The sequence below is a fragment of the Lipomyces chichibuensis genome, assembly GCF_038497645.1.
Source record: "Lipomyces chichibuensis strain CBS 12929 unplaced genomic scaffold V1513scaffold_9, whole genome shotgun sequence".
NCBI lineage: Eukaryota > Fungi > Ascomycota > Lipomycetes > Lipomycetales > Lipomycetaceae > Lipomyces > Lipomyces chichibuensis.
Window position 1 is genome coordinate 394,958 of NW_027117461.1, and position 24,142 is coordinate 419,099.

General features: G+C 46.9%; 8 protein-coding genes across 8 annotated transcripts; 4 read left to right on the forward strand and 4 right to left on the reverse strand.

Annotated features, from left to right (window-relative positions):
• Positions 1-61: 61 nt before the first annotated feature.
• On the forward strand, positions 62-6,136 carry V1513DRAFT_478515 (uncharacterized protein). Its single transcript, XM_066900276.1, has 10 exons — positions 62-548; positions 602-722; positions 778-1,101; positions 1,150-1,270; positions 1,319-1,389; positions 1,439-2,520; positions 2,569-2,712; positions 2,767-2,912; positions 2,965-3,173; positions 3,219-6,136. Exons 1-10 carry the CDS (start codon positions 329-331, stop codon positions 5,752-5,754), a joined length of 4,974 nt encoding a protein of 1,657 aa, XP_066754570.1. The 5' UTR covers positions 62-328; the 3' UTR covers positions 5,755-6,136.
• V1513DRAFT_442017 (Tubulin/FtsZ, GTPase domain-containing protein) lies at positions 5,959-8,255 on the reverse strand. Its single transcript, XM_066897603.1, has 5 exons — positions 8,124-8,255; positions 7,100-7,894; positions 6,821-7,043; positions 6,560-6,771; positions 5,959-6,496 (listed from the first exon to the last, which is right to left on the reverse strand). The coding sequence occupies exons 1-5, from the start codon at positions 8,158-8,160 to the stop codon at positions 6,414-6,416; spliced, it is 1,350 nt and encodes a 449-aa protein (XP_066754571.1). The 5' UTR covers positions 8,161-8,255; the 3' UTR covers positions 5,959-6,413.
• A 163-nt stretch (positions 8,256-8,418) lies between these two features.
• On the reverse strand, positions 8,419-10,102 carry V1513DRAFT_397920 (uncharacterized protein; the record flags this gene model as incomplete). Its single annotated transcript, XM_066895424.1, has 2 exons — positions 8,419-9,118; positions 9,216-10,102. The coding sequence occupies 2 exons, from the start codon at positions 10,100-10,102 to the stop codon at positions 8,704-8,706; spliced, it is 1,302 nt and encodes a 433-aa protein (XP_066754572.1). The 3' UTR covers positions 8,419-8,703.
• A 1,669-nt stretch (positions 10,103-11,771) lies between these two features.
• V1513DRAFT_442025 (HotDog domain-containing protein) lies at positions 11,772-12,988 on the forward strand. The gene is made up of 8 exons (XM_066897604.1): positions 11,772-11,965; positions 12,022-12,075; positions 12,135-12,200; positions 12,260-12,302; positions 12,359-12,460; positions 12,513-12,529; positions 12,581-12,706; positions 12,758-12,988. Exons 1-8 carry the CDS (start codon positions 11,936-11,938, stop codon positions 12,788-12,790), a joined length of 471 nt encoding a protein of 156 aa, XP_066754573.1. The 5' UTR covers positions 11,772-11,935; the 3' UTR covers positions 12,791-12,988.
• Positions 12,989-13,139: 151 nt separating this feature from the next.
• Positions 13,140-20,997, forward strand: V1513DRAFT_332469 (armadillo-type protein). Its single transcript, XM_066894707.1, has 6 exons — positions 13,140-13,322; positions 13,390-15,017; positions 15,073-19,181; positions 19,234-20,551; positions 20,610-20,804; positions 20,859-20,997. The coding sequence occupies exons 1-6, from the start codon at positions 13,276-13,278 to the stop codon at positions 20,861-20,863; spliced, it is 7,302 nt and encodes a 2,433-aa protein (XP_066754574.1). The 5' UTR covers positions 13,140-13,275; the 3' UTR covers positions 20,864-20,997.
• On the reverse strand, positions 20,992-22,009 carry V1513DRAFT_442037 (uncharacterized protein). The gene has a single exon (XM_066897605.1). It carries the CDS (start codon positions 21,749-21,751, stop codon positions 21,131-21,133), a length of 621 nt encoding a protein of 206 aa, XP_066754575.1. The 5' UTR covers positions 21,752-22,009; the 3' UTR covers positions 20,992-21,130.
• On the forward strand, positions 21,670-22,868 carry V1513DRAFT_442040 (uncharacterized protein). The gene is made up of 3 exons (XM_066897606.1): positions 21,670-21,992; positions 22,091-22,312; positions 22,367-22,868. The coding sequence occupies exons 2-3, from the start codon at positions 22,114-22,116 to the stop codon at positions 22,702-22,704; spliced, it is 537 nt and encodes a 178-aa protein (XP_066754576.1). The 5' UTR covers positions 21,670-21,992; positions 22,091-22,113; the 3' UTR covers positions 22,705-22,868.
• Positions 22,764-23,999, reverse strand: V1513DRAFT_484113 (uncharacterized protein). The gene is made up of 4 exons (XM_066900434.1): positions 23,905-23,999; positions 23,525-23,833; positions 23,331-23,467; positions 22,764-23,272 (listed from the first exon to the last, which is right to left on the reverse strand). The coding sequence occupies exons 1-4, from the start codon at positions 23,954-23,956 to the stop codon at positions 22,925-22,927; spliced, it is 846 nt and encodes a 281-aa protein (XP_066754577.1). The 5' UTR covers positions 23,957-23,999; the 3' UTR covers positions 22,764-22,924.
• Between the last annotated feature and the right edge of the window lie 143 nt (positions 24,000-24,142).

The window sequence follows — 24,142 nt, forward strand, 5'->3', positions numbered from 1 at the left end:
GATTAGGGTAACAATTACATCCCACTTGATAGCGCTATAGTGAGTTCGCCTAATTCTATGATAGTAAACCATTGCAGTCCAACTGCTCTTTGGCATTGACGTCAGTTATCGTTGAGCGGTGACTACGCGAGTGCAACATCTTGGACCTAATCCAGAACGAGGGGCGTTGTATCACTAAGCCCGTGTCACTGAACCCGACACTTCGGCGACGGCCGTTTGCCTCGTCATCGACGAGCAATCCAGTTCATACATATAACTCAGCTTCAATCGGTTTGAGTGTTGTGGGGCACGCATAAAGACGCAAACTCGCGATTCAAAATATTTCATCATGGGAAATCAGATATCGCAAGTGACACCGTCGGCGCCGACCGTGGGAATTGATTCCTATGTGGACGAGTTGGGTGATATTCAGTATGATAAGACATGCGGATCTGCCCGCTTCATGAAGACCATTAGAGGGCGGCATAAAGATGGACTCGTTATTGTGAAGATATTTATCAAGCCTGTGGCAAATCTATCTCTTCGAACGTTTCAGCGACAGTTAACGAGTACGTGATCGAGTTTATTTTGTTTATAGAAATTAATACTAAGTACGAAACAGATGAACGTGAAGCTCTACTTGAGGCCTCTCATGCGATAGGATATAGCAAGATTGTCGAAACAGAACGAGCAGGATATTTTGTCCGGCAATATTTTGGGAACATTTTGTATGACAGAATAAGGTACGAGGTTCATGGTGAACGTGATGTGCATAAATTTGCTAACTCTTGTCGCAAGTATTCGCCCGTTTCTTGAAAATATTGAAAAGAGATGGATTGCGTTTCAGCTGCTATCTGGACTTGACAAATGCCACTCTTATGGCGTTCACCATGGGGATATAAAAACCGAGAATATTGTAGTCACGGCATGGAACTGGGTCTATTTAACAGACTTCGCTTCATTCAAGCCCACATTTCTTCCGGAAGACGATCCAGCAGATTTCTCGTTTTTCTTTGATACATCACTGCGACGAGTATGTTATGTGGCTCCAGAACGATTCTACGGGCCCGGTGAAAAGAAGACGGGGTCCTTGACGGATGCAATGGACATATTCAGTTTAGGGTATAGCAGCTATGGTTGCAATACTATATAGTGCTAATTTCGATCTAGATGTGTCATTGCGGAATTATTTCTAGAGGGAGCTCCTATTTTCAATCTGTCACAACTTTTCGGATATCGGCGTGGCACATTCGTTCCCGATCTGTCAATGATTGACGACGTCGAAATAAGGGTATGCTTCCGTTTACTGTGATTTCGAGTTACGGCTGACCTGTTGAAGTCTCTTGTTCGACATATGATTAGCTTGAATCCAAAAGATCGCTATCCAGCAGCTGGATATCTAACTGAATGGTAAGATGATGCAGATCGAGATAGTAATCTGTATGCTGACATGTCAAAGGCACAACAAGGCGTTCCCCGGTTATTTTTACAATTTCATGCACGAGTATGTCCAGAATATCACCGAGCCCAGCGTTCTTCGATTAGGTCATAGATCTCTACCAGCGCAATATGTCGAAGCAGATTTTCGAATTGAGAGGATCTATAATGAATTTGATAAGGTCGCGTATTTCTTGAAATTTGATCAACCTCGAAGAGAGATTAATGATCATGCTACTGTAAGAATGGGCGTTGATCCGATCCCAGTATATCTGGACATACCCAATTACCATGCGTCACTACCTATAGCGTCAAGGCAGACGCCTGAAGATTGCGGCTCTTTAATATTTCTATCAATTGTTGTATCAGCCATTCGGAATACAGCCACAGCCACTGCTAGACTGCATGCGTGCGATCTAATCCTGGCATTGGGTGAGCAATTGCCAGACGAAGCAAAGCTGGATCGATGTCTTCCATACTTAGTAGCACTGTTGGACGATGATTTCGTGAATGTCAAAGTCGCAGCAATGAGATCGTTGACGCAATTAATGGCGCTCGTGAAGAAGATTACACCTGTGAATGAGAATGTCTTTCCAGAGTACATCATGCCGAGATTACAGCCTTTATTGTCAAGCAAAGAAGTCTTTGTGCGCGCTAATTACGCATCTTGTATTTCAACTCTTGCAGAGACTGCCTTGCGATTTTTGGATATGGCACAAGAAGCCCGAAAAGATGGTGTCTCGTTCGCTCTTCTTGACTCTGAGGCAGAGAATGGCATCGCAAGCGATATCGGATTTCAAGGATATTTCGACTTGTTGCGACGTGAACTTGTTGAACAATTTCAAGATCATGCTGTGTCTTTACTGACCGACACAGATTCTGCTGTGAAACGGGCTTTATTGCGGTCGATCTCACCACTGTGCGCCTTTTTTGGAAGTCAGAAGGCGAACGATATTATTCTAAGTCACCTAATTACATATCTGAATGATAAGGATGCGTTGTTGCGCGGTGCGTTCTTCGATGGTATCATAGGACTAGCCACGTTTGTTGGCGGAAATAGTTTGGAGGAATACATTATGCCACTGATGGTGCAGGCATTAGCTGGTACGTGTACTTTGTCGTTTCCATGCTATCCTACTAACTCAACACAAGATACGGAAGAATTTGTGGTGGAGAAAGTTCTCTATGCATTTACGAGTCTGGCAGAACTGGGCCTAATCAAAAGACCAAATTTGTGGGATCTTGTCCGCATCACAGTCAGGTTTGCAGTACATCCAAATCTATGGATTCGGCAAGGTTGGTTGACAAGCAGTTACTCTGTTATCAATGGAATGTTGACTTTGAACATAGGCGTGTTCGCATTTACTTCCGCGGCGACCAAGTGGCTGTCGCCCGCAGATGTGCACTGCATTATTCGACCTATTGTTAAGCCGTTCCTAAGATGTGAAATTTTAGATTATTCGGAAGTCATGCTTCAAGATTTCTGCAAGGCACCAGTATGCGTCTTCTATTGCCGTTGAGGTTAAGAAATTACTGACTCTTGATTAGCTATCTCGGATAATTTTTAATACGTCGATAAAGTGGGCAACTGAAGCACGAAATTCAAATTTCTGGAAACCAGCTAAGGAACAGCGAATGTCGGATATCGTTCCAATGTTCGACGGGTCGTACTCTATCACTTCGTCGTTACATAACCTATCCATTACCAAGGCGTCAGCAGACACAGGATTTTCTGAGAAAAGTTACAAAACGGAAGAGTATGTATGCGGGTCAGACTTCAGAACGACGCTAATGATCTGCAGGGATATTGCATGGCTCAAGAGGCTTCAAGTTATGGGCCTGAAAGAGGAAGATCTGTGGAAGTTGGTGGCTCTGCGAGAACACATATGGCGTATAGCCAAGGCAAACAAAAATTACAGGTTAGCTCCGATCAGACGTGAACAAATAGCAGGTCCGGACATGAGTTCGGTTATTGCGGTCAATAAGTTGGGTGTCCAACTTCACACATATTTCTTTGACGACGCGAGAACGACAGTACGACGACATGTGGCAAAACCACCGATTTCTGAAGCCACGATCAAGCAGTTTAAAGCAGCCACGGCATTACTTGATGCACTGAAGACAATAGATAGCTATCAACGTCGGTCACCGTCATCTATGAACTTGACACGTACAGATTTCCCTCCACATTGGCTTAACGGTGTTGAAGGTTCACCGCGCACGATGGCTCCGATTTTTCAGGTTGGGTCCCCTCCTCGACCCTCGGCCGCCAGTATTTTCATGACTAGTCCGTCCCGAGTACAAAGCAACGTTTCAACTGTTTCACCTGTACAGACTGACTACAGCAACGTTCGATATAGCAGTATATCGGATGGAAAAGAAGTTTCTCTTAGTCAGACTCCCACCAACAAAGGTGGTCAGTCTCTATCATCCTCCGGAGATGACCGTCTGGAGAGACAGGTTACGATCTCCCGCGAGCTTCGACGTCGTGCGAGCGCTACGTCTTTTATTCAGAAACGGGATCATGTTGGAAAGGCGCCCCCAGATGTCAGCACAAGTCCGACTGTAGTGTACGGACGTCTTGACAAGCTTTCGGAGCCAGACAAAGACGATAAGGGGCAAAGTCGGCAGGAGGGCCGCGCGAAAACGATGAAGATCTCACAGTACAAGCCTACGGATAACGAAACAGTGATTGAGACGGTCGTTTACAGGGGCCATTCCTACACCGGGGACGATCCGTATATATTGAAACTTTTGGACACAGTATATCTTGACAAGTTTATGGAAGACATCCCGGAATTTGGACCCTTGATTCCTCTCGCAGCTCGTCCTCGGTCGCTAGTAAAGCATGGCAGTGGCGTTGCTGGTCCTTGGCGGCCCGATGGCGTTCTAATTGCGCATTTTGTAGAACACAAGGGGCCAATCAACCGGGTTGTGGTGTCGCCTGATCATTACTTCTTCCTCACAGCATCAGATGATGGAACGGTGAAAGTTTGGGATGCGTTACAGATTGAGCGTAATGTCACGAATCGGTCTCGGCAAACATATAGGCACGCTCCTGGAGCGAAAGTGCGGTGTTTGTGTTTCGTCGATAATACACATTGCTTTGCCAGTGGTTCTACAGATGGTGTCATCAACGTTGTTCGAGTAGATTATTCAACTGCAACTGGACGTGGTATCCCAAAATACGGCAAGCTGGTCACACTCCGGAATTATCAATTCGAGGAAGGTGAATGGCCGGTCTGGATAGAGAACGTCAAGATCCAGTCAAGCTCGATATTGATGGTGGCAACGAACAGATCCCGAATAGTGGGATTAAATCTGCGGAGCATGAGAGAGGAGTTTACGTTCCAGAATCCATTACACCATGGCGTGCCGACTTGTTTCTGCGTCGACAAAAAGCGAGAGTGGCTGGTTGTTGGAACTTCTAAAGGAATTATGGATGTGTGGAGTATTCGGTATCAGATTCGTCTGAAGGCGTGGGGATTACAGGCTGGTACCCCGATTCATCGCATCGGGCTGCACCCTACGCGTGGCAAAGGTAGATGGATTTGCGTAGCTGGTGGCACGTGTATAAACGGCGATGAGGTTACCATTTGGGACGTCGAGAAGAACGAGTGCCGTGAGGTTTACAGGACTTCGCTTGATGGCGGCGGTACGACTGCAAACATCGAGAAGCGATATGAGCCAGTCAATGTTGACGACGAGTCTCCGGAGACTATTCTGAGCCGATTTGCTAGCGATCCAGTCCAACTTCTGGATCGGACAGAGTCCAGTATTGCGAAAGGAATCCGATCATTCTGTATCGGTGCAGCAGATTTGGCCACTACATTTTCGGGTGATTCCAGTTTCATGTCGGACTCTTTCAATGGGATGTCTAGGCCTGCTAGTGGTGATACATTCATGGTCACGTCTGGTGCCGATAGACACGTGCGATTTTGGAACATGGCCAAGCCTGACTTGTCTTGTATTGTCAGCGGCCCAATGACCGAGTACGTCAGGCCTACATATAGCGTCTCGAGCCCGACATCTCACCTGTCTATCCACACTGAGCTACGCAGTGCAGCCGAGAATACATCAAGCACAAATGGCGACAGTGACCGTAGCCCAACGCTGAACGGCACCCCCCGCACATCACAAGCGAATCGACGGCGGAACACGAACGTTCGCCCTGTAGCTCCACAGACCCAGGCGCAGCGAAACACTCTAATCACTTCTCACCAGCAGAACATTCTCAAAAACCACAACGATACGATTTTGGACGTCGCGTTGCTATGTAAACCGTACGGATTGATCATCTCGGTCGACAGGGCTGGCGCGATAAAAATATATTCGTAGATATATTGTTGTTTTAGGTGGGATTTTTGTAATTTGGAACAGACGGGCATGGTTCAAAACATTTTAGTTTATGGTGGAAGAAATTGGCTACTTTTCCTTCCAATGGCGTTGTCTAATATTTTGTGGTTTTTTCGTCGTTGTTTCGGAACTGTACAATATTAATAAGGATTCGCTAATAGATCTATCGAGGGGCGCGAAATTCAAGTCGGATTTTAAACCACACGAGTCAGTATGTGGCGTGTCTGAGATTTGGTAGACCCAGTCAAGGGCTAGAAACATATTTTTGATAATCGTTGTTGAAAACATTAATTGTATCGTATCGCAAGTACGAGTTACGAATTAATTGAACTAGAAATCCAAAGGCTTACTCTCTGCAACGGAATATGACATAAATACTATTGTACACATACGTCACAAATACAAACGGAAATACTATAAGATAAATACACAATTACAATAACTTTCCGTTATTCTCGTAGCTACCGACTCACATCAGAATGAAACGCATCACCGTAAGACAAACAGAATGCTATTGTGATTTTTCTATAAGAAGATGAAAAAGTTAATTGCCATTTCTTTTTCATTGCAGTCAAGCAAATTGGCCCTCCCAAAAAAATTCAGCAGCCAAAAAGGACTGTCGGGACTGTCATATGTGACAGTTACTCTTCAAGTGGAACTTCATCTTGCTCGGCCAGATAGTCTTCCACGTCGTCGTCGACATTTGCGTCTTGGTACTGCTGGTCTGTACATCAAGAATTAGCTCAATCAGAACCTGTAAAATGCGAAGCAAGACATTTATACATACACTCCGCGATCAGATCGTTCAAGTTGCTCTCAGCCTCCGTGAACTCCATCTCGTCCATACCCTCACCAGTATACCAGTGCAAGAACGCCTTACGCCTAAACATGGCCGTGAACTGATTGCTTGTGCGGATGAAAAGCTCCTGGACGGCAGTGGAATTTCCGATGAACGTTGCCGCAGTCTTGAGATTCGCAGGCGGAATGTTGCAAATCGACCTACGTCACGTTAGACAATCTTGATTCACATGGCGCCGCAAGAACGTACGTTTGAATATTATTTGGGATCCATTCGACAAAGTAAGGAGCATTCTTAGTTCTCATAGAAAGAACAGAATCTTCCACCTCCTTAGTCGATACCTTTCCTCGGAATATAGTGGACGCAGTCAGATAACGGCCGTGTAGCGGATTTGCGGCTGCCATCATGTTAACTGGGTTAAAAAGTTGCTGGGTAAGTTCGGTAACGCCGAGGTGCTGGAACGCACGAGTGTCTACCAAAGAGTCAGTCTCAACCCAATAAAATTGGCCTCCTCGAACGGTCACTTACTGACGGCAAACAATGGCGCAAATCCGACCATAAAGAAGTGTAGTCGAGGGAATGGCACCATATTAACTGCCAATTTTCTCAGATCACTGTTCAGCTGACCGGGAAATCGCAAACAAGTAGTAACACCAGACATCACCATTGAAATCAGCTGATTCAAATCAGAATAATCAGGCTGTGCGATTCTGAGGGTCTTGGTCGCGATGTCATACAGTGCCTCATTATCGAGGCAAAATGTCTCATCCGAGTTCTCAACCAGCTGATGGAACGATAAGACGGCGTTGTAAGGCTCTGTAACGGTGTCAGATACTTTCGGTGACGGAAGGATTGAATAAGTGCAGAGCATCCTATCAGGATACTCTTCTCTAATCTTCGACAACAACAGTGTTCCAAGACCGGAGCCAGTACCACCACCAAGCGAGTGAGAGACCTGGAACCCTTGCAGCGAATCGGTGTTTTCTGCCTCTCGTCTGACGATATCCATAATACCTTCCATCAATTCCGCACCCTCGGTATAGAAACCCTTCGCCCAATTATTTCCCGCACCAGAATCTGCCGAAATAAAGCTATCAGGTCTGAAAAGATTCCCCTGGGGCCCAGACCTGATCGCGTCGAGCGTCGAAGGCTCGAGGTCTACCGCCACGGAGCGCGGGACATATTTCCGATTCGACGCCTCTGAGAAGAAAACATCGATCCGATCAAGTCGCTGGGTATCGGACGTGTCAATCAGGTGGCCAGAACTATCGAGTCCATGTTCAGCGGTGATAGTGTTCCAGAACGCCGACGAAATCTGGTTACTGTTGATGATTCCTATGTTAGTGGGCGCGACTCGCACATGACATCAACATCATCATACCCTATAAAAAACAAATTAGTACATATCACTTTACGATGAGCAACACAGCGCATTATTGGTGATTCGACCGTAAATCGTCGGCAAAGGCGTTAAGAGGTCCCGACGGCTTGTTCAATTTGGCGAATTTCACCAACATAGACGTCGGTACGAATACAGAGATCCACAACATACCTGCTTGACCGCACTGGATGGATACAATCTCACGCATGGTGGACTTAATAACACTTGTATCTATCGATGGATTTGAGCTCAAGGAGGCTTGTTGATGCGTATCGGCGAGGAAGACGCCATTTATTGTCGGTGCGAGTAACCAAACCATGCCTTTGTGGCAGTGCAGACTGCGGCGGTGCCGAGCGATTTGTTTATTGTGGCGCCAGAGTTTGGCGAGCAACATTAACAGACGCAATTGAATCGTCCATAATCAAAATAATGTCATTAACTCAGATTACTAAAAATATTAATTATAATACATAGCTATATAACATATTTCAATTCCTAACAATACATATCCCGAAGCTAAGAGAGCAAAAAACCATTAACAATGCACAATACCCATTACAAATGCGCCTTATTGACATATCTAGTTAAACGAGATTCCAAAACTAAAATAGGAAAATATGCAATAAAGATTCAGGAAAGCCAAGTCGAAATTTGGTAATCCATATAATTGAAAGCGTGCTTCTGGCTAAATAATTGCGCCTTGATGCCCCCCCGGCCCGTTCGAACAGTGTGAACCTGTAGTTACCGTTGGCTATTGGATGCCTGACCGGTGAGCACTGTGCCCTTGAGTGGGCCCCTGCGCCGGTTCCTGCTTCCTTGCTTCCCTCTGAGGGTGAATCAGCTGTAATTGGGGAGATGTCGTTATCAGCTGCAGAGGCTGCTGGAGTATCGATGACTGAGGCGACTGTTGATCTTCCCTCGTCAAATGCTGCGTGCTGAGGATATTCTGCTGCGGCATCTGTGACTGTGATTGTTGCGTCAGCAGTTCCGTGTTCTCATTCCTTGGAAGTTTTCGTAACTTCGCGCGTCTGTTCTGGAACCATACTTGCAGCTGCCTGGGCGATAGTCCAGGAATTTCGGCAGCGAGCCTCTCCCGAAGCGCGGCATCAGGATGCGGTTGCCTTGCGAATTCTGTTAGCAAGAACCGCGTTTGCGCATGCGTTAGTCTAGTAATAATTGTTAATGAAATCAGAGGTTGTGATTAATAGTCTCAAGCAAAAGGTCGAATTGCGACGAAAATAAGGGGCAGATTGCACAGCATACCTGAATCGCTTGGTTTTTGACCGCGACTCGGCTTTGGGAACAAAAATGTCCTGGTGAGGGCCAGCAGCGTAACGTTGGTCTAGTGGCTGCTGCTGTAAATGTGGCTGTTGTCTCTCTGGTAAGTGTGGTGGACCATATAGCGGGATGGTCTGGGTCTGGGTCTGGGCCATAGGGAGTGGGATCGACGATGTCGGGGCCGGAGACACCAACATCTCTGGACGAGGAATTCCTGACTGTTGATTAACTAGAGGCAGTCCGTACTCGGGAGGCATTAGACTGGCAGCTGAATAGTACGATTGGGCGGCTGTCTGCGGCACGGGATTGGATAGTGACTGAGAGTCCGACCATGCTTGGAGCTGAAGTAAACGTTGGAACCTAGTCGATGTATTATCCTGATCCGCTGCTTCATTCAAGTTTCGTATCGGAGGGTAATAGTATTCGCGGTGCCGCGGGACTGATAAAAGCTGTGGTCTATGTTGTTGTGCTTGCTCAAGCTCTTGCCTATGGATTGGAGTCGCAGACGAACCGCCTGGTTGAGGATAAGGAATCGAAGCTGACTGCTGTGTGAAGTGAACATGAGGTAGTGATGCCCCAGTCGACGGCTGCTGCAACGGCTGGGACAGCAAGTTCATAGGGAGCTGCCGACGCAATGAGTCGGGGGGAAAGAATAGCGTGTAAGCAGTTGACATGACGTCGGCCGACGCGTTAAGGCTGGAACTCGAGGAGGCTGGGGGCAATGGGGCCGAATCGTACTCAGTTGGCGGAGACTGATGGAACGCGAGCATCGGGGGGTTTAGCGTAGGTGCGAAGAGATCCGAGGAGGAGGACAGGGGTGGAGGATCGTCTTGCGGTGGAGGATCGGTTTCCCGGGGAGATAACGGGGCCATGCCCGCTTTGAGAGAGGCGAAGCAGCAGGGGCGAGATTAGGAACTGTCTCGAGGCAGCGTGTATTAGAAGAGTTCGTTAGGCTGTTTCCAATGCGGGATCTGTATCCTGCGCAGCGAGGATGCAGCGGGAGTATTTGCTGGCCACGAGCAGCTCATACGCGCAACGCGGCAACCGCTAGCAACCCTGCTCCACTGGCACAGACAGCACAAAGAGCGCAAAGACACAGAGGCACGCGACACAGCCGGCACAAGCACAGGCGGATAGCCTCCAGCGAGCAGCACTCACGATATGTGTAGTAAGTGACCTTCGCGGCTGAGATCGCTCCAACGCGGTTAGTCCCGGGGGTGGTAGTAGACTCAAATCCCTGGCCCAAAGCTCTCTCGTCTCAAGTAAAGTCCGTACGACAATGCTCTCTATTCCAATATCTACTCTACTCTACTTCTGCCCGCTGTCTATCGCCTGATACTAGCTGTCTACTTTCTACGCTGATGGTGTACGGTTACGTACTGCTAGTGCGACTCCCGAAACGCCGTCTCATCGTCACGTGCATAGATGTGCGTTGGCGTGCGCTAGCGTCTCGCTTGATCGTGCACGTGACGGGCCTGAGCTCAATTGTCTGCCCCTTTTGGCGCGTGACGCCGCACTCGACCTAGGGTTGGGGATTTGTTGCCGATGACTTGGTGACGCAGGGCCCAAATTGACGTGGGTTAGCGAAGACTGGATGGTCGGCTAGATAAGCCGACCGCTGGGCCGATCAAGGTTATCATATCGCCCAGTTACCATTAAACTTCCCCATGGATCAGCCCCCATGTTCTCTAACTCGACCCCGTTTTACAACGTTCAGGATGAACAGTGCGGAAAACGATTCTCGTCTCTCCAACGCCTACGCTTGTGCTTACGCGCTACTGCTCTTACATATGGCAATGACACAGCCAATGGCTATCCTCTTCCGGTCTCTGCAGGCTTTACGAAATGCCATGTGCGTCAACCTCCTGTGTCCCTGCCCTTCGTCGTCGCTGCCGTAGTCATCCCGCAAGGGTGGGTCACTCGGGTCACTCGGGCGTTCCTATATTCAACAGCTTATCAACAGTGTCTTAACTAAAATATGCATGCTAAACATAACGGTAATTTAGCTTGGCCGCTCGATGCTGCTGTGGGAAGCCTGTAGGCGTCGAATCATGTTCTTCCGTTGACATCCTCTCCCCGATCCGAGACTGCGCAATGTTTCTGCCCGGCTCAGGGATCAGTTGTTTGGAGCAGCGCAAAGCAATGCCGTATATGTCACGTTATTATAATAAATTTTTTGTGACTAAAAGTCTTTGCAGTGAGTTGCCTCTTAATTTAGACCAAGGTCTCGCATTATTTGGCAGCAGAATGGTATTAATGCAGCTTGGTGGGGTATCCAGTGCCTGCTATAATCCAATCACATTCTTTCCCAAACCAGCACCTCTCCATATAAATGAAGAGTGTATTCTCTTACCGCTGCTCATTGTGTACGTAATTAGTTAAGTCCTGAAACACTGGAAATCGCTACATCCTGGTAATAATATTTTCGAAAGAGTCAAGATACTGGTGTTGCGCAGATATGACTTCTGCTACTCATCAGCCGTGACGAAAGTATTCATGTTTCCGGCTAGTTTTGATAACTCATGAGATATGTCCTCAGTGGTTGGAATGTAGCGCCATCGGGGACATGTCCACACCGCGGGATCCGTCCCACAGCCTTACCTAACTCAATCACCACCCAGCACCAGTCGCATGCCGCACAGTTTCTTTCGCGTTAAATTCGGAATTTGAATATTAGCAGGGCAACGAGAGTCAAATTTTTAGTTATGGCGTCTGCACTGCCTTTCGTGAAAATGGTATGCCTACTTCTGACAGTTGTTAATGTTTCGGACAATGCTCAATTGCAGCACAGGTTTGGTCGTCGTTTTTGGCGACTTCAGGACTGGAACCGACTTTAATTCCACGTGTACAGTAGCATGGCGGCGATCTGCTGGATGAATTGTACTGACCATAGTCACGCGTTAGTTGAAATTGCTGCATGCGGTGCCGGGATACGTTAAAATGGAGTTGACTATAGAGAAGAGTCATACAGTGAGTTCAACATCTAGGAGCAGCATCTCTCTTGCGTTCTAACGGCCAAACGCATGCAGAATCGGTTAGAAATCTTGCATGGCGGAACAGTTGCTTCACTTGGTACGCGAAATCTAGTTGTATTTTTGTCCTAGACCTGCGACTAATGATCACCATAGTCGATCTGGCTGGGTCTTTGGCGGTTTCATCGCGGGGAATGTTCAGCACCGGTGTCTCCACTGACCTGAATGTGACATATATCTCGTCAGGCGGCAAAGTCGGTGTGTATCACTTGGACCCCTTGTTAAAGCTTCTCAAACTAATGATGGGTAGGGGACAAAATCTTTATAGTCAGTTGCTCCTTCAACATGACGGAATGTATTCTGGCTAACAACTAGAAGGAAAGCAAGTGTCACAAACTCGGCCGCAGTTTGGCGTTCACTAGCGTCGAGTTTTTCAAGTCCCATAAATACGAACTGTTTGCGCGGGGAACGCATACTAAATACATTGCTGCTGCCATGAAGGATGCAAGTAACCTGTTCATGACCAAGCGGAGTGGAAGTACTAACGACGTGTAGGAAAATAATAGACTAGATGAGTACAAGGCATAATACTCGAATCTATTTGTAGCGTATGCAAGTAAACTGACAATGCCATCGCAATCCCTCAAACGAGACTTCCATGACCTAGATTTTCGAACGAATATTGTATATATCTGGAGTGGGATTTACAGGGCAACGAGACATACATTTAATACGTAGCAAACTTGATAAATTGGAGCCGAATAACAAGAATAAATTCATTTATTAGTAGCAAATTCCTTATTGGTAACAGGATTAAGCCAAATAATATTTTAAGCTGGAGATGGCTGTGTAAGATCAACAATTCAGACTGGTAACAGACCAGAAAATGCGGGACAGTTATGCTGGTGCTTTGGAGCCGCATGACCACCATCGTGATCCCGGAGGGCAGACGCAGGCCCTTTGCTGCAACGAAAAGAATTCCAATATAGTCTAGTCATCGTGTTGCATTCCACAGGCTCCTTTTAAGCAGGACGGACGAGCGATATTGGGCCTTGGCTGTTTGAGACGTCGTAATGGACAATTCGGTCTTGAATCACATCTTCACTGACCTCCGGTCAAAGTGAGTTTCTGCAACGTTCATGTATTTCGCTGAATTGTGGCATGGCTAACGGTTTATTGCGACACAGATCTCCTGATGTCCGTAATCGGTCTGCGGAAGATCTTCGCGATCATCTTTTAGTTGTCGTCCGCGAGCTTCCGATAGATCAATTCACGCGATATAATAACGATGTGAACCGTCGTATTTTCGAACTGATACACTCAACTGACACATACGACAAGCTTGGCGGCATCACGGCGATCGATAAATTAATAGACTTTGATGGAACAGAGGAAAATGCGACAAAGATCACCAGGTTTGCAAACTACCTCCGCATAGTAATCCCGTCCAACGACGTCGATGCTATGCGGGTCGCCGCCAAAGCGCTGGGCCGTCTCGCCATCCCTGGCGGCACTCTGACTGTCGACTTTGTTGAGTTTGAAGTGAAACGTGCGTTGGAATGGTTGCAATCCGACCGTCAGGAATCCCGGCGACAGGCTGCCATGCTGATTATATCTGAACTCGCCCAGAATTGTCCGACAATTTTGTATGCTTATGTGCCGCAGATCCTTGATCTTATTTGGGTTGCGTTGCGGGATCCGAAAGTTACGGTTCGGAACGATGCCGCAGATGCATTGCGTGCTTGCCTGAAGATCATTTACCAGAGGGATAATCAGTTGCGGCAACAGTGGTACTCGAAGATTTACGAGGAAGCCCAGAAAGGGTTCCGGATAGGCTCTGCGGACGCGATTCATGGAAGCCTGCTAGCGTACCGTGAACTTTTTGAGCAAGCGGGAATGTTTATGCAAAAGTACTACGACGATGTTTGCGAGACGGTACTCAAGTACAAAGACCACAGAGACAATCTTGTCAGGAGGACTGTCCTCGTTATGATGCCTAATCTCGCGAGTTATAACCCGAACGACTTCGCTAGCAAGTATATGCATAAATGCATGCTTCATTTACTCGGACAATTGAAAAAGGACCGCGAAAGAAATCAAGTGTTCCAATCGATCGGTAAAATTGCTGGCGCTGTCAGGAGTAATATGGGTCCGTACTTAGACGCTATCCTGACCAACGTTAAGGACGGACTGAGCCAAAAAGGTCGAGCTAGAAAAGAACAAGAAAAGTCGATTTTCGAATGTATCAGTATGTTGGCAGCGGCGGTAGGTCAGGCATTGACGAAAAACCTCAACCTCGACATTTTGGATTTAATGTTTGCGTGCGGTCTTAGCGAACATTTGCGAACTACGTTGGTTGATCTCGCGACATATATTCGACCTTTACTGCCAACCATACAAGAGCGTCTCATCACCATCATTGCATTCTCTCTGAGTGGGCGACCGTTCCGTGTGCCGGGATCGCCGGAGTCGACGTTACCAATGCTATCGGACACTGCCCGTGAATATCGAGAAGCAATACTTTCCAAAGATGGACCGGCTGCAAACAATGACATGAAAGACACTGACCTCATTGCGCTTACAATGCGGATCCTGGGAACGTTTGATTTTACAGGATATACGTTCAATGAATTTGTACGCAACTGCGTGATTGCCTATTTGGATGACGAGAATCCAGAGGTCAGGAAAGCGACTGCGTTGGCATCGTGTTCACTGTTTTTGAAGGATCCGATTTGTTTCCAGACTAGTGCGCACGCAATTCGGGTAGTTGGAGATGTGTTGGAGAAGTTGTTGGCTGTTGCGATAGCTGATCCTGGTATGTTATAATATTTTTGGTGGGAAGTAACCAACGTAATGCTAACGGCTAGTAGTCGCCGAAATCCGACTTGAAGTTCTCAAATCATTCGACGCCCGATTTGATTCACATCTCTCACAAGCCGACAATGTACGACTTCTGTTTACCGCGCTGAACGACGAAGTGTTCGCAGTGCGTCAGGTGTCGATTAGAATCATTGGCCGCCTGACGAATATCAATCCAGCATATGTCATGCCTCCTCTGCGAAAGACGTTGATTCAGCTTCTCACGGAGCTCGAATACTCGACCAATAGCAGATCCAAAGAAGAGAGCGCAAAATTGTTGTCAATTCTGGTTCGATCGACAAAAGGATTGATAAAGCCTTACGTCAATCCAATGATCAAAGTTCTATTACCGAAAGCGCGTGATAACAGTACCTCGACGGCAGCTAGTGTGATTACCGCGCTGGGCGAATTATCCCGCGTCGGCGGAGAGGAACTCATTCCTTATATCAAAGATTTGATGCCCTTGATTCTAGATGTCTTGCAGGATCAGAGTTCGCCACTGAAGAGAGACGCCGCGCTTCGCACGCTGGGTCAGCTTGCCAATAGCTCCGGATATGTCATCGATCCACTCATTGATTATCCTCAGCTCCTCGGCGTGCTAGTGTCTATCTTGAAATCAGAGCAATCATTGCATATCCAACGAGAGACAGTCAAACTTATCGGCATTCTGGGTGCATTGGATCCATACAAGCACCAAATTGTTGAGCGTGGAACTGGTGACAAGTCTCGTGAACATAGTGCGGCTTCGACTGATGTCTCGCTATTGATGGCCGGTATCAATCCATCATCATCGGACGATTATTATGCGACCGTTGTCATTAATATTCTTTTGAACATCCTGCGAGATCCATCACTTGGTACTCATCATACTGCGGTCATCCAGGCGATCATGTATATTTTCAAGACGCTTGGATTGAAGTGCGTGCCATTCCTGACTCAGATCGTCCCAAGCTTTTTGGCCGTCATGCGTACCTGTTCGCATAGTATCCTTGATTTTTACTTCCAGCAACTTGGCATCCTGGTAACAATTGTAAAGCAACACATCCGGAATTTCCTGCCGGACATATTCGTCCTCGTTCGGGATTTCTTCAAGCAGTCATCGAGTCTGCAGATTACGATCCTCACACTTGTCGAATCTGTCTCACGCGCTCTTGAGGGCGATTTCAAGATGTACCTTCAGCAGTTACTCCCATTAATGCTTCAAATATTTGATCAAGACAAATCCGCTCTCAGAACTCCTACCCAGAAAGTTCTTCATGCTTTTGTCGTCTTCGGATCAAATGTCGAGGAGTATATCCATCTCGTGCTCCCATCTGTTGTTCGCATGTTTGAGAATTCTCCGCCTGTGCTGGAAATCGCGGCTATGGAAACAGTCGGCCAAATGTGCAAGAATGTTAATCTGGAAGACATGGTTTCTAGAATTATGCATCCGACTCTTCGTGTGCTTGCATCGACTACTAATGACGATGTGCGCAGGTCTGCGATGGAACTCGTCACGTCGATGATTTATTACCTCCGGGACGACATCGCCGTGTTCATACCTGTGATCAATAAAGTCGTGTTGTCGAATAAGATATATCATTCGCAGTATGAACTATTGGTGTCCAAGATGGTTAAGAAGGAGCAGTTCCCGCAGAGGCTCGATACCGAATCTGATAAGAAATACGCGGTCAGCGGTATTGATGAGGTCTCTGAGGCCAAGGCGCCGGTTAAGAAATTACCTGTTAATCAGCAGCATCTCAAAGCAGCATGGGAGGCGTCGCAGAAGTCAACTAGAGATGATTGGCAAGAATGGATCAGACGCCTTAGTGTCGAGCTGCTAAAAGAATCGCCTTCGCACGCACTACGAGCTTGTGCGTCCTTGGCTGGTGTATACTATCCTCTTGCGAAAGATCTATTCAACGTCAGCTTCGTATCGTGTTGGACAGAACTTTACGATCAATACCAGGATGAATTGGTACGCGCAATTGAAACCGCGTTGATGTCGCCTAAGATTCCGCCTGAGATCCTGCAGACCTTGCTGAATCTTGCGGAGTTTATGGAGCACGATGACAAGGCGCTACCGATGGACATTCGCACGTTGGGACAGTATGCAACTAGATGCCATGCCTACGCAAAAGCCTTGCATTATAAAGAACTCGAATTTATTCAGGAGCCTACGACGCCGACCATTGAGTCTTTAATTAGCATCAACAATCAACTGCAACAAAATGATGCCGCAGTCGGAATTTTGAAGCACGCTCAACAGCATCACGATTTGCAGCTAAAGGAGACATGGTACGAAAAGTTGCAGAGATGGGAAGATGCGTTAGAAGCGTATAATCGGAGAGAAGAAGATGAGCCTAATAGCCTGGACATCACGATGGGTAAGATGCGATGTCTGCATGCGTTGGGTGAGTGGGATTTGCTGTCTCAGTTGGCGCATGAAAAGTGGATCAATTCAAATAATGAGATCCGGAGGTCCATCGCTCCACTAGCTGCGGCGGCAGCATGGGGTCTGGGCCAATGGGACCGTATGGCTCAGTACATCAATGTCATGAAGGTAGAATCGCCAGATAGATCTTTCTTTCACGCTATTCTCTCGTTACATCGGAATCATTTTGAAGATGCCGCCGTGCATATTGTAAAGGCGCGTGATCTGCTTATTACCGAGTTGGCCGCACTGGTCGGCGAGAGTTACAATCGTGCGTATGGTGTTGTGGTCCGAGTTCAGATGCTTTCCGAATTGGAAGAAATCATTACTTACAAAATGGCGGCCGATGATCCAGAGCAACAGCGAGTTATGCGGAAAACGTGGACAAAGAGGCTCAAAGGTTGCCAGCGAAACGTGGATATATGGCAGCGCATGCTTAAGGTTCGCGCTCTGGTTGTCAAGCCTCGTCAGGACATGGAAATGTGGATCAAATTTGCAAACCTCTGTCGAAAATCTGGTCGAATGGGATTGGCAGAGAAATCTCTCAATTCGCTCGTCGATGATCCTGATCCAAACGACCTGGTCAATTCGTCACCAACATCATACGCCGGTCGCGCGCCTCCACAGGTTGTGTACGCTCAATTGAAGTATATGTGGGCCACGGGAAGCCAGAAAGAGGCGTTGAGTCACTTATGCGACTTCACAGCGAAGATGTCGCAAGATCTCGGATTAAATACGATTGACCTTATGACGGAGCCCTTACCGTCCGAGCTCGTCGTGTCTGCGTCGCTTACAAACGTGCACCCGGTAAATGGCAATGGTACTGTGAATGGGTCTGGTGCGTTAATTAACGGCAACGGCAATGGAAACGTAAGTGCGGCGACTGCGTCCGCGGTCACCAGGACCCGTATTCAAGACTACACGAAATTATTAGCTCGATGCTTCTTGAAACAGGGCGAATGGCAAATCGCACTTCGCGACTCTTGGCGAAGTGAGAATTCGAACTCTATTCTGAGATCATATCTATTGGCGACCTACTTCGACAAAGGATGGTACAAGGCGTGGCATAACTGGGCTCTCGCAAATTTTGAAGTCGTTACGACCACAGATAAACCTGATAGTAAGGACAGAAATGAGGCGATGTCTAACGAGCTCGTCGACAAATATGTACTACCAGCAATTCGGGGCTTTTTTAAGTCTATCTACTTGTCTAGCGGTAATTCCCTACAGGACACCTTAAGGCTGCTCACGCTCTGGTTCCGTTACGGTGGTTTGCCTGATCCGGCCAAGGCAATGAACGAGGGCTTCACCACAGTTAGTATCGACACGTGGTTAGAAGTCATTCCACAGTTGATCGCAAGGATTCATCAGGCTAATCCGATTGTGCGCAAATCGCTTCACACTTTATTGTCCGATCTTGGTCGAGCACATCCTCAGGCACTCGTGTACCCATTGACGGTGGCGATCAAGTCTGACAGTCATACGCGTCAAATGGCTGCTGCTGCTATTATGGACAAGATGCGTTCTCATAGTGCCACGCTTGTGAAGCAGGCGGAGATTGTCATTCAGGAACTCATACGCGTTGCTGTGCTGTGGCACGAACAGTGGCATGAAGGTCTAGAGGATGCATCAAGGTTATTCTTTGGTGATCATAACATCGAGAAGATGTTCGCGACGTTAGAGCCTCTGCATAAGATGCTAGAGAGGGTAGGACATATTTCGTGTTTCACTAGCTGTGATTAGGCTAACTGTGTTCTAGGGTCCTCAAACCCTTCGCGAAATTTCATTCCATCAGGCGTTCGGTCGTGATCTTCGAGAAGCCTATGAATGGGTACTAAGTTTTAAGCGCACTAATGATATGACACACTTGAATCAGGCCTGGGATGTCTATTACAATGTTTTCCGAAGAATCACTCGTCAATTACCTCAACTTCAAACGCTTGACCTCCAGTACGTGTCGCCTAACTTATTGGAATGCCATGATCTTGAGCTGGCTGTTCCAGGGACGTATGCTAGTGGCAAGCCTATCATTCGGATCGTCAGCTTCGAACCCACTTTTACAGTTATCTCCTCAAAACAGCGACCACGACGACTCACTATCAAGGGCAGCGATGGCCAAGATTATCAATATGCACTTAAGGGTCATGAGGATATTCGTCAGGATAGTTTGGTCATGCAATTGTTCGGGTTAGTTAACACGTTACTTTCTGCAGATTCAGAATGTTTCAAACGTCACTTGAGTATCCAGCAATATCCAGCTATTCCACTATCTCCAAAGTCTGGTTTGCTTGGTTGGGTCAAGGATAGTGATACGTTCCATGTGCTCATCAGAGAATACCGTGACTCACGCAAAATTCTGCTCAACATCGAGCATCGGATTATGTTGCAGATGGCGCCAGATTACGATCATCTCACTCTCATCCAGAAGGTGGAAGTGTTTATGTATGCTCTTGATAACACAACTGGTCAGGATCTTTACCGCGTTCTTTGGCTGAAGAGCAGATCATCGGAAGCGTGGCTTGACCGTCGTACTACCTACACACGCTCGCTGGCAGTCATGTCTATGGTCGGATACATACTTGGACTTGGTGATCGTCATCCTTCGAATCTTATGCTCGATCGATACACTGGCAAAGTTGTTCACATCGATTTCGGGGATTGCTTTGAAGCTGCAATCCTTCGTGAGAAGTATCCTGAGAAGGTACCCTTCCGACTTACCCGAATGCTTACGTACGCCATGGAGGTCTCGGGTATAGAAGGTAGCTTCCGTATTACCTGTGAAAACGTCATGCGGGTTCTTCGTGATAACAAGGAATCATTGATGGCTATTTTGGAAGCTTTTGCCCATGATCCATTGATTAACTGGGGGTTCAATCTACCACAGCCGGAGCGTCCATCACAAGCTCCTGGAGGACCTTATTCAGTTGATGGTATTAGTAGAAACGGTGCTGCCAATGTCACCGGCAATGTTTCGGGTTCGATGTCAAATAGAGAGCGCAAAGGAAGCATTATTGCAGTGTCATCTTCCGGACTGGATAGAAGAAGGCCGCAGATTGACGAGGAAGAAGTCGTGAATTGTAAGTTGACAATTATGAATAGCCCGTCCCAAGTATGCATACTGACCAATGACTGTAGTGGAACTTCAGAACCAGCTAGAGTCGCGTAATGCCCGCGCAACAGTTGTATTGAAACGGATATCGGATAAGCTTACAGGAAACGATTTTAAGCTACCAAAGGAACTTGATGTGCCGCATCAGGTCGACAAGCTCATCCAGCAGGCAACGTCAGTTGAGAATCTGTGCCAGCATTATATTGGATGGTGCTCATTTTGTAAGCTACCTACATTCTTTTAGTATGCTCAGGATAACTAATCGTCCTTGATAGGGTAATTGAATACGTTAACGAGGCTCAGCTGTAAGGTTGGATATGCAGGATTGGGTGGCACGGTGGCTTTGTTTTGTGAATTGCGTATATGGAGTTGTACTGTGATTTAGCTATTGTTTGGATGTTAGAATTGTACTATATTAACTGTCAATGATAGAGTATTGGTGGGGTCATATATTACCATTAACTATAACCTATGTACATCCTTATAATAACCCAAACGCCAATTTTCCCCAAATGCTTTTGCGACAACATATATCCCATGCTATGCATCAGTCTCTATAATCTTTCAGTAGAGCCTCTACTGTATCGGTCCATCTGTGTATTAACGGGTGCTTTGCAACCACTACAGAAAACTCGGCATTTTTGTACTCATCCTCGCTAACCCATCGTGGTAATATCTGTCCACTGGTCTCATCGACACTCCAATAATGACTACTAAATAAATCATGTACATCCAATAACTCTGACCTTGCTTGTCTCTCAAGATCGACAACCGTGGTCTCCCACGTCTTTAAACCAGCAGCACGACTTCTGAGACCCTGGAGCATACCCAGCACTCGGCCGATGTGAAGTCCCAACTCCGCGCCAAACGGGTAGCCACTGTCGAATGCTTTCTGAACTGATGCCGGCTTTCCCTGCGTTATGCCGTCTAGGTAGCCTTGTTGTGAATGATCCCGCTGTAGACGTTGCAAATCTGGGGACATGAAATTGCTTGAAGGGCCCTCTGGCGATGGTGATCGCGAAATCGTAGGGGCGTCTGACGGCGGTGTAGAGTAGGGTGTGTAATGTGTGTCGGTTTTGTTGTCAAGGTTATCCTCCGTATGGTCACCGAGCGGAGACTCAGACGGTGCCTCGTCAGACTCGGGCGAAGTTGCTCTGTCGTGTTGCATCGGTGTGGAATCAAAAGCTATTGCTATATGCACTTATCCTTCATTGGAAGGTGGGAAAATATCGTCGAGCGGAATTGCGGCGTTGCTTTTCACCGGTGCGCAATCCAATGTTAGAGACTGGGACATTTCTGGCAATCTTAGTGATAGACCCACCCAAACCCCTTTAACAGCTATTCGGAGCAATAAAAGGTGGCCCGTAGTCCAATTCGTCGTCGTCAGATATTTCGGACTAATTAAGCCGGTACGCGTACTCAGTTTATTTGGCATGATTTTCTGGTCGAAATCTGCGGGAACAACTGTCCAAGTTTAGCCATGGATTAGCATGCTAACGAGAGCCAGATATCGACCAACTGGATTATACAATGAGTCTGGCGATGGGTGCTTCAGAACCAGCTGCGCCGTCGTCTTCAGATCAAGTTCCACCAGTTCCGCCGGCGAAAAGATCATGGCGAGAAAGCCTCACTCCCGAAAGGAAAAGATTGTTCCGAAATTTCTTGTTTGCAACTACGGCTACTTACTTCTCGGTCATGATAACAAAGAGGGCCGCTCTTTCGAGGAGACGTAAGAGAAATATTTTTGTGGCTACGTGGAATTGTGGTTTAACAAGTATTTCAGATGTGCCATCTCTCTTCCACCATAATAACTATGTCCCAACATTCAACAAATATCAAGACGGCATACAAGCCGTTACCCTCGGAACACTTCTATCCTGTTCTACTTTTGCAATGGGAGTCACAGGCGTCGCACTTGCCTTCAACATAAACAACGCACAAGAATTTCATGCGGCGATGCGCAAATATATGCGTGGCCTCGGCTTGCAGACCGAACTCTCGAAGCAACTTGAAAAAAATTTGGATCCAAAGACGAAAGAACTGGAAGATGCCATTGAGAACTTTTTGTCTGATTCGTTTCCGAACGAGAAGCCTGATGTGAAAGAGAAAAAGAATGATTAAGCGACTACGGAAGTTTGGGTATTTTTAGGCGATTATTTGTATGAGTAATTTCGCGGCTTTTGAAATTTCTTTTGTATTATAGAAATTTTGTTCTCCATTCCAAGATTTATTATAATGACACAGATTGTACACGAACGACTAAATAATGACATACCAAATGCGACCGTGAACTCCCAGACCATCCCTTACTATACAGTTACCGCTTCTTGCTACTCCTGGTTTACTCTATCGTCGCAAGCCTTACGCATAGTTGATCAATGCGACCGGGCATCAGCGCTTCTAGCTTCTCATCGCGTACAGTCTCTGTTTCCTCGCCTTGGAACTCATCATCTACATCTGGGTCATCCGCCTGCTTTTGAACAAATTTCGTGACAACTGCGCTCTTAATATCAACCATGTTGCATCGCAAATAAGCAATGCATGCGCCATATTTAGGAAAGGCGAACTCCAGCTTAACCAGCTCGCATGCATCGTCGGCTTCAATGGCGACCACATTCGAGAGACACGATAGATGGGTTCGTTTATTGACGTCCAGAATAATCTCTCTCCTCACTGCACGGACAAATGCCTGGTGTGAGAGTGTTAGGAAAATCTAGGGGTAAGAAAGAAGAACGAAAACAACATACACCTAGATCCTTGTGCAGGTACTTTTTTGCTAGACTGGCCAGAGGAATATGTAGTGGGACAGTATATTTATATATGTCATAAGAATTGGTTTTCCCATTTACTGACAATAGCATGTAATGTGGCGCGCCGAACTTTTCTGTAATCATCGTAAACATGCTGTCAGCTCAGCTACCCGAATGTCAGGCACACATACTCAAAGCAAAACATTCTATCCTGATACCCAGTAAATCACCTTTTCCATTAGCTGACGGATCTCTAACTTTAAACGCCGTAACACCGGCCAGTCGATATAGGTTTTGTAAATGTATGTTCTGCTGTTCATCGTATTTCTCTGATAAATGGGAAAGAAGCAGCTTCCCCCGCTCCCGATCCCGCTCCAATAACTCGTCTGACATGAGACCATGTGTCGCTCCCAGTCCTGGTCTAGGACAAACAGCCTTGGTGGATTTAAGATATGCTAATCGTGACGCTAACTGCGCTCGTTTCCGTGATAATAAAGTCACTGAATCGATGAAAGCCGCATTAGTATTTGCCAGCAGGAGAACCACTTATGAGAGGAAAGAGGAGACTCACATTCCGACTTAAGGGACGTAATATCAACGCGATACTTGTCGACAGACGACATGGCGAAAACTGCGATCTATGCGGTTATCATGGGCAAATCGGGTTGAAGGCGATATTACAATTCCAGGGGAGCGTTGGTTACAATGTTTACTCGACTCGGGTTAGGGCAACTGAGTATCAACTACATACTCGTTCGAGTCCCGTAACCCAAACCCGCATACACCGCGTTTTTTCGCAAGGAACTTTT